Source organism: Lonchura striata, chromosome 3 (assembly GCF_050655825.1).
Source record: "Lonchura striata isolate lonStrDom1 chromosome 3, ASM5065582v1, whole genome shotgun sequence".
Taxonomy (NCBI): Eukaryota; Metazoa; Chordata; class Aves; order Passeriformes; family Estrildidae; genus Lonchura; species Lonchura striata.
The window spans coordinates 103,308,385-103,325,511 of record NC_140705.1 but is presented as its reverse complement, the minus strand read 5'-3'; the positions used below and the strand labels follow the sequence as shown (position 1 = coordinate 103,325,511).

General features: G+C 39.8%; 1 protein-coding gene across 4 annotated transcripts in view; it reads right to left on the bottom strand.

The window, feature by feature from the left end:
* Positions 1 to 17,127, bottom strand: part of RPS6KC1 (ribosomal protein S6 kinase C1) — an 83,728-nt gene that overhangs the window by 39,287 nt on the left and 27,314 nt on the right. For all 4 annotated transcript variants that reach the window (XM_021547610.3, XM_085576041.1, XM_085576042.1 and 1 more), the window contains one exon: positions 6,774 to 6,892. In XM_021547610.3, coding sequence (XP_021403285.3) covers positions 6,774 to 6,892 — 119 coding nt within the window. The remainder of the gene's footprint in view (positions 1 to 6,773; positions 6,893 to 17,127) is intronic.

The following is a 17,127-nucleotide window of genomic DNA, read 5'->3' as shown; positions in this document are numbered from 1 at the left end:
TGTCAGAGGGGGGAACAACGTTTCAACCGGAAGTCTTTTGGGACAAAGACCAACATTTTAAACATCCCATATACCTCTGGCATGTGAACAAATATTTTCAGCAGTTTCTAGTTGCCAACTGAATTTATTAGATCTTCCTCCAAAAATTCAACATGTATCTTCTCGTAGACCCACAGACCTGTACCTCATAAATAAGGTAACTTCATCTGCAGAGATGCTGAATCCCAACCTCCTTTTAAGCATAACCTGGCCTCCCCAAGTAGATTTCCATCACAAAAAGGTGCAAAGGAAGAAGAAGGTCAGCATTCTGAGGCAATATTTAACAGCTGTGTCACAAAGGAAAATGGGTGGTAGGCAAATATGCTGTGGATTAAATGCTTATGTATCAGGAAAAATCAAAATTTTTTCCCCTGTGATGAGAAACTCCAAGATCCTGAACTAGGCAGAGCAATTTCCTGCCCCCCTATTTTTTCCCCTTAAGGCATCCTTACTGTGCTATCCTCAAAGGTCAAAGCAACTCCTCAAAGCCTTCTCCATTCACTCAGCAACATTCTCTCCTTCCAAACTCCTTCCTAAAAGTCAGTACTTATTTAAGTACTGACTGCCCACAAAATCCAAAAGAAAATGCCATAAATATATGTTGAAAAAGCCTGGAGAAAAGTGTGCTTTTCTGGGCTCAGTGTTTGGGAATTTTTAAGTTATCTTCATTTTTTTTTTTATGGATCTGATAATTGTTTTGTCACGTAAACCCTGCCAATCAGGAATACCAAAACAATTAAGAGAAAACAGCCCAGATTCCACAATTTAAAACTAAAGGCTTTAACAGGAAGAAGAATAAAAAAAGACAATTTTACATGAACTATTTTCTCCAAACCTAATTTTGGTTCCACATTCCAGTGAGCTGTTGAAAGTATTTTGAGAGTGTGCAATTTTTCTGCAATAATGAAATACTTCCTTTGAAACAAAGAGTTGTGCTAACACAGTTTATTCATGACAAGATTTCAAAAGCATTCTAAGGAAGACATTTAAAGGAAGAGAACATTTCCTAATCCTCTAGACTACTATAAAAGATTTTCACTTCTATCTGCTTGCTATTACATTGTATAACCACTCCTCAATAATCGCGCTTTTAAAATTTTCTCTTATGAATAACATTTCAACCATGAATTAAGTTCATACATCTCTACAGAAGTTAATAGTTGTCCAATAATGCTATACAATCACATTTCTGCACCCATCCTGTCCAAAGAGCCAAAAAAACCCAGTATATGTATTTTAGATCTTTCTCTAAAATGTGACCTGTGGTGGCACAGTTGGTAATAGTGTGTATACACACTGATTTTTATATGTGTGCTCTACAGTCACTTCTTACCTTAAAGGGATTTACAAACACTTCCACAGCTCCCAGCATGCTCTCCATTTTCATCAGTTTCGTTCTTTACAGTACTTTGGTTTCACTATTTCAAAAGTCTAATAGAAGAGCCCAATGATGGGAAGGCATTACATTCTGTTGTGAAGCAGGCTGGAAGCAAACTCTGAATTCCCAGAACAATTCCCAAAACTACAGCAATTAAGCACTCTATGAAACAGCCTGCTCTTCTGAATAGAGTAAAAATCCAAGCTCAGCATCTAGGCAGCAAGAAGAAAAATAACTAAAAACCCTCATTCTCATCAAAAAACAGAGGAACAAAAAGTACAGGAAGGAGGATAACAACAACAAAAAAAAAGCTTCATTTGCCTTTAGAAATGAGACAAATACCCTGAACAAAGTGTCAGGCTACCTCTGCCTGCAGAAGGCCTTCAGCAGCCTGTCCAAATGCTCAGCATGCTGCTCAGGTGTCCCAGAAGCTTCTCTGGTGTGGTCAGGCCCTCCCTATTTCCAGACTACACCGTGAGCTGCACAGCTGGATTTATCCAGAGTTAGGATAGGCATCACCAGTTCCAATCCCACCATCACCTTTTACCATGTGTAGATTTCAAGCAGAAAAGGCTGATGCTGACTGTGATGCTCCTGCAAGGACTCAGCAGCCTGTGGCCACTGCTTGCCTTTGGAAAGCTCTGGTATTGCAAGCTACACAAGGAATATGGCAATAGCCCTTGCCTCTGCTTTGCCATCACTGCCAGCAGCTAGAAGAGCAGAGGGAGACAGAGGAGAACTCCACCAATCAAGTAAGAGAAGGGGCATTTAATGTTAACCTCATTTAAGGCAAGAGTGCTATCCCTACCCAGCAACACAACCACCATTTGATGGGAAATCATAGAATATCCTGAGTTGGAAGGGACCCACAAGGATCCAGCTCCTGGCCTCACACAGGGAAACCCCAAAACCACACCATGTGTACATTTCAGGCTGGGGGCACCCCAGCATCTGTGAGGGGGGTTCCTTGCACCCTTTTCTTCCTGGGATGCAGTGAAACACAAGGAATGGTGGAGCCCTGGTCCTTCCTTGGTTGCTCAAAGCAATCCACATGCTCAAGCAGTGATGCCACTCATACTGGTCTCTCAAAGCTTTCCCAGCACGATGTTATTTTCCCTGGATTTCCTCTAATTAAATATTTGATCTTTATTTTCCCCTCTTCATTCTCTCACCCAGAAAGCTCTGCTAATTTAACTGCTAATGCTGCCACCTTTGACATCAGTCACCACAGATCCTCAGGATAAGAACTGAGAACTTTCATGAATGCCAGTGCAGATCTGCACATCAAAATTCAATCTCCCCTTGCCATTCAGTCTGATGATTTCAGTAACTTTCTACCTGTAGCATAGCCAGAGCTTCAGTTGCAGCGAGGAGATGCCTTCTTTTCATGCAGATACATTGGTATCTGCCTCATGGGTGTGGCAGTGCTTCCAGCTCTCCTGGTATGGCAAACATCCTGGCTTCTTCCTCTCTCTGCACCAGGAGAAAACCAGGTTGGATTTCTGCCTGCATCTGAACCAGACAGAACTAGAGAGTGCTTCAGAAGGCCCTCAGTGAGCACCAGTTGGAGAATGCACCTTTCCTAAAGCTGGGACACACCTTGGATGTGATCCTAGAAGTTGAGACTGAATCTCTTACTTTATGTTAAATTTATATCTCACAGAACTACAGCAGTGCATTTTCTTTGTACTTCATGTAATTTTCATGCACATTTAATGAGAATTTTAGGAAGATATCTTATGGAAACCACAAAGACTGCTTCTTCTGTTCGGGCATCAGGCTTGCATGTACCTCTTGTTACTAAATTGCTTTGAAAATCAAAAATAATTGACATTTTAAAGACAACAGCTTTCATAATGATGCAAAAAGAAGCAACTCTGAATATACTAAGTTAGGCATAAGTAGAATCAGAACTAATTTCAAAGAGAGAATAAAAATATGCTTAATAAAAACTACCAAAGTTAAAACAGCCCCACAGCCTGTACCAGCAGCTGTGCTGGGCTTTGCAGCTGACAGCTATGCAAGACTCCAGCTTTCTGATGGTCACTCCAGTGTGATTGAGAGGCTGTTGCTGCAGCTCCCACTCAGGCTTGGAAGTGGCTCCCCAGAGATGCTGCTTATAAAGGGGCAGAGGAGAAAATGCAGCTTGAGAATCTGCAAAATGAGCCAGTGCTGCTCTTACACAGCGCTCTGCCCAAGAGACGGCCCTTGAGGCTGCTGTGCTGCACCAAAGGCAGAAGGACAGCATTTGCTGCAGCTTGTTTTTCACATGCCTGTTTAAAAGATCCAGAAGCTTGTCTCCACATCTCCTACTCTTTTGGGTCACAGCAAGGCTTTTCTCGATGTTTACAAGACCCTCAGATGAGCTCCCAGCTCAAGGTCACAGCTGTGTCAGTTCCCTGCGTTTCTTTTAAGCTCACTACCCAAAACCTTTCTTTAACAATGCCAAGGATTCTCCAAATACCACTTTTTGTGTTTCTCTCTTCACCACTTGAACCCGCAAGCAGCAGGGTGCTTGCCAAGGATGCTATCCTTGAGAGCTACACTGCTGAAAAGTAACAAAGTAGTTGTTCTTCATTTGGTTACCATGACATCAAAGACAATTTTGCTTCTCAGCTCTCAAATACCAGACTTTTGCCTCTTTAGGGAAATCTGGTCTTGGAACAGGCAAGGGCCTGGCATCTCCAGCCATGAAAGAATGGCTCACTTCCTCCTTGCCTGGGCCCTAGAGAAAAGCCAGCGCTTTGTGCTTTACCTTCAAGTGGTGCTCAGATGGCAAAGGGGTAGCTTGGGACACATTTAGCAAGCACAGTCTTTTGAGACTGCTGCAGGTGGCTCAGCACATGGCTGGCATGCCAAGCCTTCGGGAGATCCAACAGGCTGAGAAGTGCAGGACAATAACTGAACCTGCACTTCTGAGCTTACCCCTTTTCTTGAGGCACATTTCTCTGGCCTGGTGGCGGAGAAGGAAGCAAAATTCCATGTGTAAGGAGGACAGGTCAGCCTAGTCCTGATACCCATGACTGCTCCTTTTAAGGGCACAACAGGAAACACAAAGCCACCTACAGCAGACAGGGGTGACAAAGCTGATCTGCCCTGTGACACCAGGTCATGAACTAGAGCACTTTGCCTGAAATGCCCATGCCCACTTACTAGCCAGCTCTTCCTCCAAGGTGCAAATGGTCTCAGCACCCCCACTGCCCATGATATTCCCTGAAATGAGCCACACCTTCCATAACAAAACTGCACTCTGACATTTCTAACAGGGGCCCAGGGACTGCACTAACTGTGCCCATCATGGACTTAACATCTTTAGAAGGACACAAAGTATCTGCAAGTTGCCACAGGTATCTTCCAATAATCACACTGTCTATAGATGGAAGTTCTTCCAGCGCACTTATCACTGTCCATATGGGGTGGAATAATTAATGCAAACTCCAATATAAACTATCTTGGGAAGTAAGAATAATAAGCAGTAACTAAAGTGCAAGAATTCAGGCCTGCTCAACAACCAACATGCAGGAACAGTCACATTGCTCATTTTACTTAAGACATCATGCAAAAGCACAGAGCATACTAACTCTCTGTGGTCCCTACCACTACTCTCACAATAATTCTGGGAGTTAAGTCCTTCTCCCAGGTAACTTTCAGCTATGAACAAGAGACAAGCTGTTCCTCATCACAACCCTCATGACCCATAAGCACCATCTGTCCTCAAATCAGCACATTCCAAAGTTCTAAGATAGAAGTAAAATGTATGCATTATGAAGAACAGCAAATAAAGGACATTAACATACATGTACAAACTTAGGAAAAAGGCTAAATCATGGCTGCGTGGCCTTTTTTGTAAACAGGAGAATCAGCCAGGTGCAACACTTTGTACAAAACAAGATTTGCCATAATTTGTCAATTTTGAGTTTCAACAGAGGAGGATAATGTTTTTTTATTCTATCTGCTTTTTTTTTTCTTGTCATATCCCAATTAAATCTGCTTTTCTTTGGACCTGCAAAGAAGGCATGTGTCTTATTCAGTACAGCATAAAAGAGGAAATACTTTACCTCTCAAGCTCACACAGAAAAATGCAACCTATTTCTTCCTCCTTCCCAACTGCAGTTAGTTTTTAAACTTATAAAAAGGCAAAAATAGGTTGTTCATGGATTTTTTTCTCTTGTTCTTCAGTTTCCAAACACACTGAGGATTCCATTCAATATAGCTTCTTCCCCATTTTCAGGGGTGTTTGACCCAAAGAAAGAATACCTAGTAGGAGTTCGTATCTGTCCAAAATATTAAATTGTTCAAAGTACAGTTCATAGCAACAGCAAGACTCCAAGCCTCACAAAATATATCCCATTTGGAACATCCTCAAAATTGTACTTGTGGGCTCTCAACATGACAAAATCTACCCTTAAAAAAATCAGTGTCTTTGCTTTTTAAATTTACTTATCGGATAGACAGCTTTTAGAAGGCTTCCAATTTTTGCAGCAGTTGTCTCCTTAAAGCATTTTTAGATCTGTGCAAAGTAAGAAGCAATAATCTTCTATCCCTTTTGTTATCCCTTGATATTAGAGAGTCAGGAAGTTTGTAGCTTTTATACTTACTGCAATAGGGCAATCATTGACAATAACAGAGTTTAACATGACAGCAGTAAAAGTCTAAAGCAGAAACAGATAAATCCTAAAGGAACTGTTTAAGGAAGGGCAAGTTAGATATTTATTGAGGGTATCTTAGAACAAGCTTTGTTTGTCTTCTGTACAAGCAGAGATAAAGGTATTCTGCTAAAGAAAGTGGAAATTAGCACAGAAACTTCTCAAAAATTAAAAAGGAACTGATTCCATAAGCATATCCAAGAGAGACATTTGAAAGGATCAGGAAGAACCTTTGCTCTATTAAGGACTTGTTCTGTGGAAAATTAATCTGATCCCCTCTAACCTGTGCTTGACTCACTTGTGATACATCACTCTGTGCTAGGCTAAAGAAACCAACAGGTTTCTTACTCCCTACAGGACTGACCAACATTCTCATGGAAAAGCCAAATGAAATGTTACATTCTAGCATGGTTTTGTCCTTTACCTTTAGATTCTGTAGCATGATGAAAAATGTCTACATCATCAACCATGAGCAGTAGGAAAGCGTGTGAAAAGCAGTTCTGTATTAAACCAAGCACTCCTCGTAACATTATGAGGAATCAGAAAGAATGGCAACTTAACAGAAACACAACCACAAAATACTCCTCAGGCCCCCCAAAAGAGAAATTTTAGACAGCTTTTGAACTTTAAGCTTGAATATGCTTTCCTACTTAATTATACTAAATCCTGAAAAAAATTAATTCAGAATAAAAAAAATAATTAAAGCCCACCATAGAAATAGATGCATCTTCAGAGGTTTTATGGTAGAGACTGGAAATTTTTTCAGCACGCATAAGGTATTCTGCTGTCTTCCTTTTCACTGCTTCTCGACGAGTTGGACTTGATTCACCTCAATGGAGAAAAAAAAAGTTATGCTTTCTATAAAGAGAGAGGCACTAAGTACTCAAAGCACATGACTACTTTGATTCTACCTCCTTGATTTCTTTTGGGTTATTCATAATCAAACCTAAAGATATGCATCTCCTAAAAACCCAGTACTATGATCTCAGAGTTCTACAAAAATAACAAATTAAGCCTTGCTATAGACTAAGGTAAATAAAAAGCCTTTCCTATTATTTCTGTGCTTTGGTATATGTTCCTATGGTAACACAGATAAGAACTGAAACAAAACACTTATCCAAACCCTGCATTCCAAAAAGCAAAATCAGTGAGAATAGACAGAATAAGATGTTTACAACAAAACAAAAAGCTTATTTTTTCCTCAGGATTCCAGTATGGACTCTCCTTATTATACATGAAGTCTAGAAATGCTATTAAAAGCAAGAAGGCAACAGAGGAGAGACACTAAGAACTCCTAAGAACTCCATAGCTCTTCAATGCTAGACATTCCTTGCCTCTTGTCTTGGGGTAACATGGGAAGAAAGCAATAATCACTTGCACCAACTATTTAACCTTCCTGATGGCGAAACAACCATTTCTGATCTAGCCAAACTCTTGGTGAGAACCACATAATACCACACAAACACTAAATTCACTCTGAAGCTTTCAGTTTGGTTTAGGCATTCACAACCTGAGCAATATTGCTGTAAGAGACTCAACCTGTGATGGCAACACCCAACCAGTCAACCAGCCAGCAAAGGTAAGAGACTTCAAGACACAATTGTTATAGCAAAGAAATGAGATTATTGTGCTGAAAAGAATACAGAGACAACTATCCCAGAAGAAGACTGAAGGACAACAGAGAGTTGATATGGCCCTGACAGTCTCTCCCAGCCCTGAAGCCACCCAAGACTTGCAGAAACAAAGCCTTCACTGTGCCAGGCTCTGAACTGCCAGGTGCAAGCCAGCACCTCTCAAACCGATGCTCAAACAGAGCAAGGAACTGCAAGGATATCCACCCAACAGCTACTCCACATGAAAGACAAGGCAAGGAACAGGAGAGGCAATAAATTAAACAGACAAATACACAAACCCCAACCAACAGCAGATAACAGACATTAATGAAGACTGGAGCTCATAAGACACTGATCACTGGGCCATGAAAGGAACCCGAGTGTAACCTTGAAGGAGTTCAACCAGAAACTTTGTAACTGATAAGAAAGAAACAGGATTATTGTGGGTTATCAAGAATGAGTCCCATAAAAAAGGGCAAGCTTATGGAATTTCTGATAGAGAACTTACTGTGTGAATGCTTGCATTCAGAAATTACTGCGGGAGGTTTTCAAGGGGCAATCGTGGCAATGTGTAAAACACTGTGAGCTTTTCAAGGACAGAATTAAAGGTAGGGGTCAAGGTGGATTGTTTTAAAATAGACTCCCATTCCTTTCATATCATGACTAGAAACTACCCAAACACACAGAACCATCACACCCAGACTCCATCAAAAGCAAGGAGAAGAGACTTTGGATCTACTCCAGGTTCTGAGATAAGTGATCACTTGTAAATTTTCCTATCTACCTCACTGCAGGAGGAAAAAGCGATTGTCCCCTCCTTGGATATAGACACAAGACTGTTCTGCAAAAATCTTTGTCTACACATCTTTTGAGACAGACAGAAATTCAGTCCATTTTCAGGACACAATATTATGGATAGCTATCAATATCTCAGTAATTTCTCTCATTCTAAAGACTTAAGGAAATCTTGGCAAAAAGTTCCCTTCATAAGACTGCCAGTCTTCCTCCCATCTAGGATTAAAAAAAAACCCAATCACTCAGCTCTTCAACGCTGTCATTATCAAAAGAGAGTAGACACACAGTAAATTTTCAATAATCCTGTGTTGCAATTTCCTAAAACAGGACTAACTCTTGCCTTCATCTCTGCAGGTAGAGTGAAAGCACCATGAAACTCCTGGTGCTGAGGCACTGGTGAGCACCCACATTCTCTCAGACACGCCACGTGGCAGCCGCGCAGGGAAAACGAGACATCTGCACAGCAACAGTCAGCTCTTCAGCCAGCATTTCCTTCCAGCAGGCTGCTAGAAAACTGCTAGGTTAGTGTCTAAGGCTATCATAAAAGTCAAGCTTAAGACTTAATTGTTAGCTATATGCATTTAGTTGGGATGTTTCTTGCTTTTTTTCAATGCTTCAGTAATTTTACAGTAATTAATGCAAACCGGCTAGGATGCCCCCTTAGAGCTGTCTTTGTTCTCCCTACTTTCACAAGACATTAATTTCAGTTTTCCTTCTACTTTTCCTTCCTGAGTAATTTGTTAAATAACCTTTTCAAGCTGTTCCCCTCATTAAAATCTTCAGCCATAAAAAAGGGTGTGAATTCAAAAAATAACATTTATTCAACAAGTTCAGCATCGTATTTGTGAATAAGATCATTAACAGTTCAGTGTCTAAATACTTTAACAGGTGGATGATTGAGAATTAGGTTTATGGAAATAGGATTTTAGCTTTTTTTTTTTTTTTTGCATTAGTTTAGCCAAGAAAATGTAAAAAACTGCATTACAATACAAATTCCCATTTAAACAGGCAATATCTCACAAAAATCTTTAAATAAATACAGGATATAAATTTAATAAACAAATAAATGCTACTTAAAAAGCCTCAAACACAAAGAGTAACAATAAAGACCCCATTAAGCTAAAAATAATCTTTAGCATTTATGCCAAATTTGAGGTCATAGAACTGTACACTTAAAACTAAATAAATCACTAAAACACAGTACTAGAACAAATCCTTATATCTGACAGATGTCAAAGCTGTGATTCAGACTCCATTTTTTTAAATGCAATGTTACATTTTGCCATGAAATATTGGTTTTAGTTATGCAAAATGTACTTTCAAAAGCATCGATTTTATTTTATAATAAATTAGGAATAGTAATTTATTCCTAGTTAAGAACTTTTGATTTAAATATTGTGTGAGCATATTGAGCTCCTATTTCCATTCTGTGGTTAGCCCACAATAATCTAAAGAGGTATCTCTCTAATTACAATTTAAACTTTAAAGGCATTTTTCTTTAAATGCCAGCAAACAGGAAATGTTTAAACTGTGTCAAAGCCTTTGATGAATCTTTACAACTGCTCATAAAAGCTCATCCTGCTTAAAATAATATTGATTTTTCATTTATTTTCCTAGATACTAGAAGATTTACGTTTCATCTGATCAGGATCAAAGCTTCTCCCCCCTCCTGATCACTGGGATTAAATCAGCAATGTCATTTTACACTTTTAAAAATTACACTGCTAAAGCAAGATATAAAAGTGAAGCAAGGCTGATCATAGGGACCTTAGAATAAAAACCCCTCAAGATTCCCCATCTCTCTCTCTCTCTGCTTTTGCTACAGAGCAGCTGTGCCTCACACAGATTCACATGAATGAAAATATTAAGGCAAGAAACCACCCACTTAGTTTATTTTCCATATGACTTTCCCGTAATTATTTTGTAAACTGTTCACACAACAATATATAAAAACATCTGCAAAAACAGGTAATTAATGTGTCAAGCCAAACTAATGCATTTTTTATGGTGTCCATGCTTCGTCAACTGTAATTATAACTCTTTTTAAGCAAATGATGATGTGTTTGTTGCAATGTGCAAGTGGTTATTTTAGATGCTCTGTTTACTATTACTGCAAACAGAATATAAAAACTCTACAGCTACTTTGTTGCACATACAAGCCTTCATCCACATGCACAAGCACAAGCAGGCTGCTCCCTCATTTTCCAAAGGCTTTGCCTATTTCAAAGAAGTAAAAATAACCTAAAATGAAAATTGGCTTTGTAAAGGCTGACCAGGCCACCCACTGACCAAAGTAACAGTAATCCAGGACATTAGGACAGCAGCCAATGATTTAAAATTTGTTCTTTAATTTATATTTCTAAAGACAGCTCAGCTACAATATATTTACATAGATACTCCTAACAGCATTCAAATGATTTTGAGGGCTTGATAGAGGAAAACCACAAATATCAGAATAATTGCACCACTGAGTTCTTCTGTGACTTGTCTGATTGTTTGCCCATAGTGCACTGACTTGAATGAAAGCCACAAAGAGGCAGCACTTCCACAACGTACAGCAGTGGCAACTGGAGAACTAGCAATATTTTTGTTTGTCTTCTGCTCAGAGTGTTCACTCATACTTCACAGTACCTCAGAAGAGGACATGCCTTCAACAGATCAGCTAACTCAAAGCTGAAGTGTTCAGCTCAGTTAACTGTTTATTCACACACCAAATCTTCTGTCATTCTATCATATGGTAAAACTACCTCTGCTTAGGTAGTAACAGCAAAAAGCTATAGAAAGGGAGCCATATTCAATAAACTTAGACAAATTTTAAAAATTGGGTCAGTAAAGACCATGGACAAAAATCTGTCCTTTTTGCTTAAATAATCTGGGATAGTACAAAGAGAACACATCTCAGATGCATATAAGTGCTGTCAAACTTGCCCTGGTGTGTAGCTATTTTCCTCCAAAGATCCAGGATGAAGTCATGGTGAAGATCTGTTTCTCTCTAGATGACAAAGATAGCTCTAGTTGCCACTTGCTACTAACATAGCCAAAAAAACTCCCAAAAATCATCAGTAAATCATGATATGTAGCACCCACCCAGGAATTCTAGATATCCTTTCCTTTCTTTGTGCCTGACCAGGTCCAAATCATCCTCCTTAAGGTGTTAAGAGGTTTTCCTCAGCAAGAGTTAATCTGTCAGGACAGCACAGGTGCACTCCCTGCCTGAGTAGGTGGTTGGCCAGGACAGGGATATTTTCACAGATAAAGTAAGGCCATAAAGTTAGTATTACCCGTCCCAATCCTCTGTGACCTCCTCTTCCTGCTTTTCTCTCAGACTTACTAAAAATACATGTGGGCTGCCTTCCTTTAAAGAAGATATCAGAAGAGATTTGCTCCAGGAAGGAATATCCTCTTGCAGAACAAGCTACAAGGAACTTGTGTGAGACTGCCTGTTGTGCCAGCCCCAAACTCTACGTTCTTAACAATTTAAACAGTAAAACTTTCTCTAAATACTGAAATCTTCAATGAAACATTTATAATTGCCAAATCTAACAGCTATAATACCGTTTTTTATTTTTAAAAGTTTCTTTATCTTCTTCACAGTCTTCCTGCACATATCACCCAGCTGGATTGCTGAATTTTTCAAAGAATTGCTCTCTATAAAAATGCAAGGGAGTAAGCCTTAAAAGATTTATTTCTTCTCACAATGAAAAGAGGTTTAGCAGCACCTTCCTTATTAGTGGGTAGCCCAGCTGTTATTTTTGCCTAATTGGTTCAAGAGGACCTCTGTTCTTCTTAGGGCAAACACTTCTTACATCATGTGAAGCAGACTCCTTTGTCCATATTAGCCAAACAAAAGCTCAGGCACACCGTAAGTGACAATGCAACTCATAATCCAGCACAGGTTTGTGATGACTTTGGACACTGTTTTATAACCCCAAAATTTATTTCAGGAAGGGGAAAAGCTGCTGATTTTGGAACGAGTCTCCACCAACTTTCACAGGAGGGTGGGTAACCTTTAATTTTCAAACAGTTACTTAAGTGAAATGTGGCAGGTGCTGGGGTAGATGGATACTACAGCATCAAGGAAAGAGCTATAGATTTGAGCAGCAGGTGGGGGCTTGGAATTGTGAAATAAGACCACTACCTCATCAGCTCTAGTATGCTTTACATTATATTAACAGCAAGTTCCTTTGAGGTGCTGATCAAATTCTGCAGCTGAAAAAAAACTTGTAAATATTAAATAAGACAAAGGTTAAGCCCATTATTATAAAACAGCTTGAAATTATCTTTTTTCCTTTCTTTTTCTTAACATTTTGAGAGAGTCAAAATTTATTAAGATGCAACACATTTATCAGAACCATTCTTTCTTGCTTTTCTGAAGATTCAGGACAGTACTGCACTCTATCAACCAAGAAGAAAAGCCACTTAAAAGTTAAACCTTTCACAATAAAGCACAAATTTGTGACAGTGAGTGAATGCCTACAAATTCTTCTTCCAACTTTCCAGTGTGCTGGTAACTATTATGTCCATATGTTACATACATCATCTTCACTGCAGGTTGCCTGAGACCCTTAGAGATCTGTATTTCCTAAGAAGTTGCCAATTCTGCATCCTGTAGAAAACTTATGGCTACACACCTGTCATGTAAATGTCTAGGTAAACATGCTCTAGGGGAAAAAAAAAAGTTGGCACATTTGCCAAAATTAAGGTTACACAGAAGAATGGTGTGGGTGAAATGTGTTTGAGTGGCCAGGAAAGGAGTCAGTAATGTTGAAGAGAAGAAATATAACTTGCCAGAAATGTTAATCAACAAACATCTGCTTCTAGAGAAACTCCCTTGTTAAATCCACAAGGTGGTGGCAGCTTTTCATGCGCATGTACAGCTACCTCAAAAAAAAAAAAATGAATGGTCACAGAACCCAGCATTTCAGGGAGGAAAGTCTTAACTTCCCATCTATTTGCTAATACTTGTGGTCTTAATTGTAAGGTATTCCACCAAAATAAGACTTAATATGACAAATATTCTTGAACATTCTTCTGCTGAACTACTTCAGAAAGCAATAAATCGTGTAAGTGTTTCAAGACAGAAGGACAAGCAGTGACATTCTAGCACAGAGGAGGGAATAAAATGCTGACAGCAGCAGCAAGTCCTCCAACACAAGCATCATGGGAACAGGGGAAGAGCACTGACAATCAGAACAAGGAAAGAAGTTATACAGGCTACCACCACGAGAGAGAGAAAATTTCCAAGTTCTCTATGCTCCTCCTTCTTGACTAAAAGGACAAGTTCAAATTAGAATTAGCATCCACAAACATTCCTTGTTTCAGAGCTCAGGAAACCCACATACACAGACACCTACCCCTTCAAGTAAGAACAGGGGAAAAAAAGAAAAAGACAGATTAAAAAAAAAATATGAGATTCATAAATCCTGACAGTCTAATACTACTCATATTTATGTATTAAACGCAATTCATATGTACTTTTATATACTGTGGGAAGTGGTCTTTTTCCTTGAGCAATCACAAAAATCTTTAAAACAGAAGAGTCAGCAGCAGGCCTTCTAGAGATCAAACCTATACTAGTCCTACATGGCTCTGAAGCTAAGGAGGCTATTTTAAGATACTGGAAGAGTTAAGAAGGAAAGAGGACAGGAAAAGAAAAAAGGAAGATGTAAAAAGAGACAACACTGTATATGCAAGAACTGTCTAGGAGAGAATCAGAGCACTGATTATAATGCACCATCATGCCCTTAAACCTATCTATGCAATTTTTCTATTCCAGCTAGCAATTTGCCTCAATTCACCTACAGTGCCTAAGGCATTGAATTCTGCAGCCACAGACTTCAAATTTCTCACCTGCAGACAGCAGCGGCACTGTAACCTAATCAGTCTGCCCTGTCTACCCTGCATGCTGCAAGAACTGTGGCAGCCCTACTGGGTCTTCTGATGGGAGGCAGAAACCCCACACAGCCATAGTCAAAAAAGATTCCTGCACTTTGCAGCTAAGTGTTGTGGCTAACAACAGCTGAGATAAAAGGCAGTGCAGGCTGGAAGAGATGTCTGTCAAAGAGGCCAAGCACAGGCAGCAATCTGGCAAGGAACTGCTATGAGGAAAGACTCAAATCTTGGAAAGTTCAGAAAACCACCAAGTCAATGGAGCTAGCTGTGTCCCAAGAGGGAAAAACAATGAGATTTCTAAGGCTCACCTGGTAACATATTTATTAATTCTTTAACAACTACATGCTAAGTAACCTCTGCATCACACCCTACACACTGGCTTGCAGGTATTGCTACAATTCACTTTCACATGTATTGCAAAGCTCTAAGCTCTGCAGCATGTATTAAAACTCAGACTTTTATCAGCCTTCTGATGCAGAGAAGTCTTGCAGTTTAAAGGGAACTTTGCCTTGAGTGTTTCTTTACATAGCTGAATCTGGCTGTAGTTATATAGTTTCTGGCATTAACTATATACATTAAGCATACTTTACTGGCACATGCTGTATTTTACTGCTTTGCCACAACAAGGTGTCTAAACCCAGCACTTTCACATAGAAAATGGCATCACTCAGGGTAGTCCATCCAGCATCTACTGCACAGTGAAGGCTCCTTCAGCTCTGAATGGCCTGCAATGGGCTTGGAAGACAACACATTTCAATTATGAACAGCTCCTAGCCCATACTAGTATGTGTTTCAGCATCACTGGCAGCATGCTGAGATGTGACTTTTTTTTTTTAAACCACAGTATTTCCAACATCCATTCTTAATTCAGCTGCTTATCAACAGGCAAGTCCTGCCACACACTTTCCTTCTGAAGCAGCAGCTGTGATTTCAAGGCTGTATGAAGCACTAGGAGAAAGGAAGCACTTTGTGTCATTGTTCAGAAAGCTCAGCCCAAACAGTTCTACAGCAAACAGGTGGAGGGATAACACGCCATAGGAACACAGAAGCCTAAGATCAGGGCAGGGAGAATTACAGTTCCATCAATCACCCCATCACCAACCTTCCCTGTGGAGTTCAGCACAAGTCTGAGGGTTTCCTTGCAGACATCATCTCACACCTCAATTCACCTTCCCAGAAAACAGGTCTGTTGTTTCCTTAAAGACACTGCCACAACCAGACACATCTCCTGGATAGCTCAGAAACTGTTAACATCAACGAGGAATGCTACTCAAAGGTCTTCAGAAGTGAAAGGAATTTAAAATAGCTACTGTGTGGTAACAGAAGTTGTCTTCACAAGTGTCATTCAACAAACAAGGAAGCCAGAAATGCGCTGGTGGAATGCCACGGCTGCTTCCCTTTTCATAAAGTACTGTCTTCTTGGCATTCTGTCAAGCATGCTCCTGTTTGCATCTCTGGCTCCATCACAAGTTCAAATCATAGCCCATCGTAATCCCAGTAATTAGACACAAGTTGGTTTGTTTTCAGTATATCCAAAAATATCATCTAGTTGTCCAAAGTATTCCCAACATTTCATTGTATATGCATTTCTGGGTTAAAAGTCAAAGTCATTTTAGCAAGGTTCCAGTAATTTGTGTAATTTTTTGTTCCAGCTCTGTTTACTGGATAAACATTAAAATAGCAGAGAACAGTCCAAAACTGACATTCACAGCCTGCTTTCAAAGACACCAGCAGCTTATTCAGAACTTGCAGATCCCTAACACAAAATAGAGATACCTGGAAAACAGCTTGTGGCTGCTGACCCTCCAGAGGCATCACATACTCCATGCAACAAGGTTGATGCTGCCTAAACTAAATCAATATTCATTCTGCCCAGCCACAGCTGCTACACATGTGAAAATGAACATCCCAAAACTCCGACACAGTAAATGGATCATCTCCCTTCAAGATGTTAACGTGAAACATGGACAGACCAGCAATAAACACATTTGGTTTCTAAAGCACTTGGAAGAGATCCCACCTGTACTTTTCTACACAAATTAGGCTGGCCATGTTATGTAACATTCTTTCTTCTTCACATGCCTGAAGTTTTGAAACACAGCAAAAAGCAGCAGTGATAACTCTTGTTTATCACACACCTCAGACTGCCCAGATCCATAAGGGATATAACTAAATAAAGGCTACAGCTGTAAAAAGAGGAGCAGCTTATACAAACAGGACTCCCTTCTTTATTACAAAAGGCTCTCCATCATTTCAGCCTCATGATCTGCTTCTTCCTAAGATAAAATGTGCCCTACACCAAAGTCAGGGAATGCACTACTTTGCATAAAACAGAGTTAACTTCCAGCTAGAAGTTGGTGGCTTGCTATTGATTAGTGCATTTTTTTCCATCACTAGGCCTGAAGCAATGCATTGACCTCAAAGTGCTCTGACATGCTAACAAAACAAAGGAACAGCTATAATTGTGAGCCAAAGTTTCTATCAGTTAGCATACTTGATATGCTTAAAAAGGCAGAAAACCTTGAATTCTAGAAGGTTTCAGCTCCTAGAGAATTGTTGAACCATCCTACACAACTCTTACAGACTTGTCTTCCAAAAGCTTCCAAACCCTGCATGCAGCAATGCCCAGAAAAGACAAGAGGAGCAGCAGAATTGGTATATATTCAGAAGCAAAAGGAAATTATGGCAGCTAATCCCTGTCACTGCATGCAAGGCAGCTCTGCTATAAATGAAACAGGAAGGCGCAAAAGGTGCAGTTCAAGGG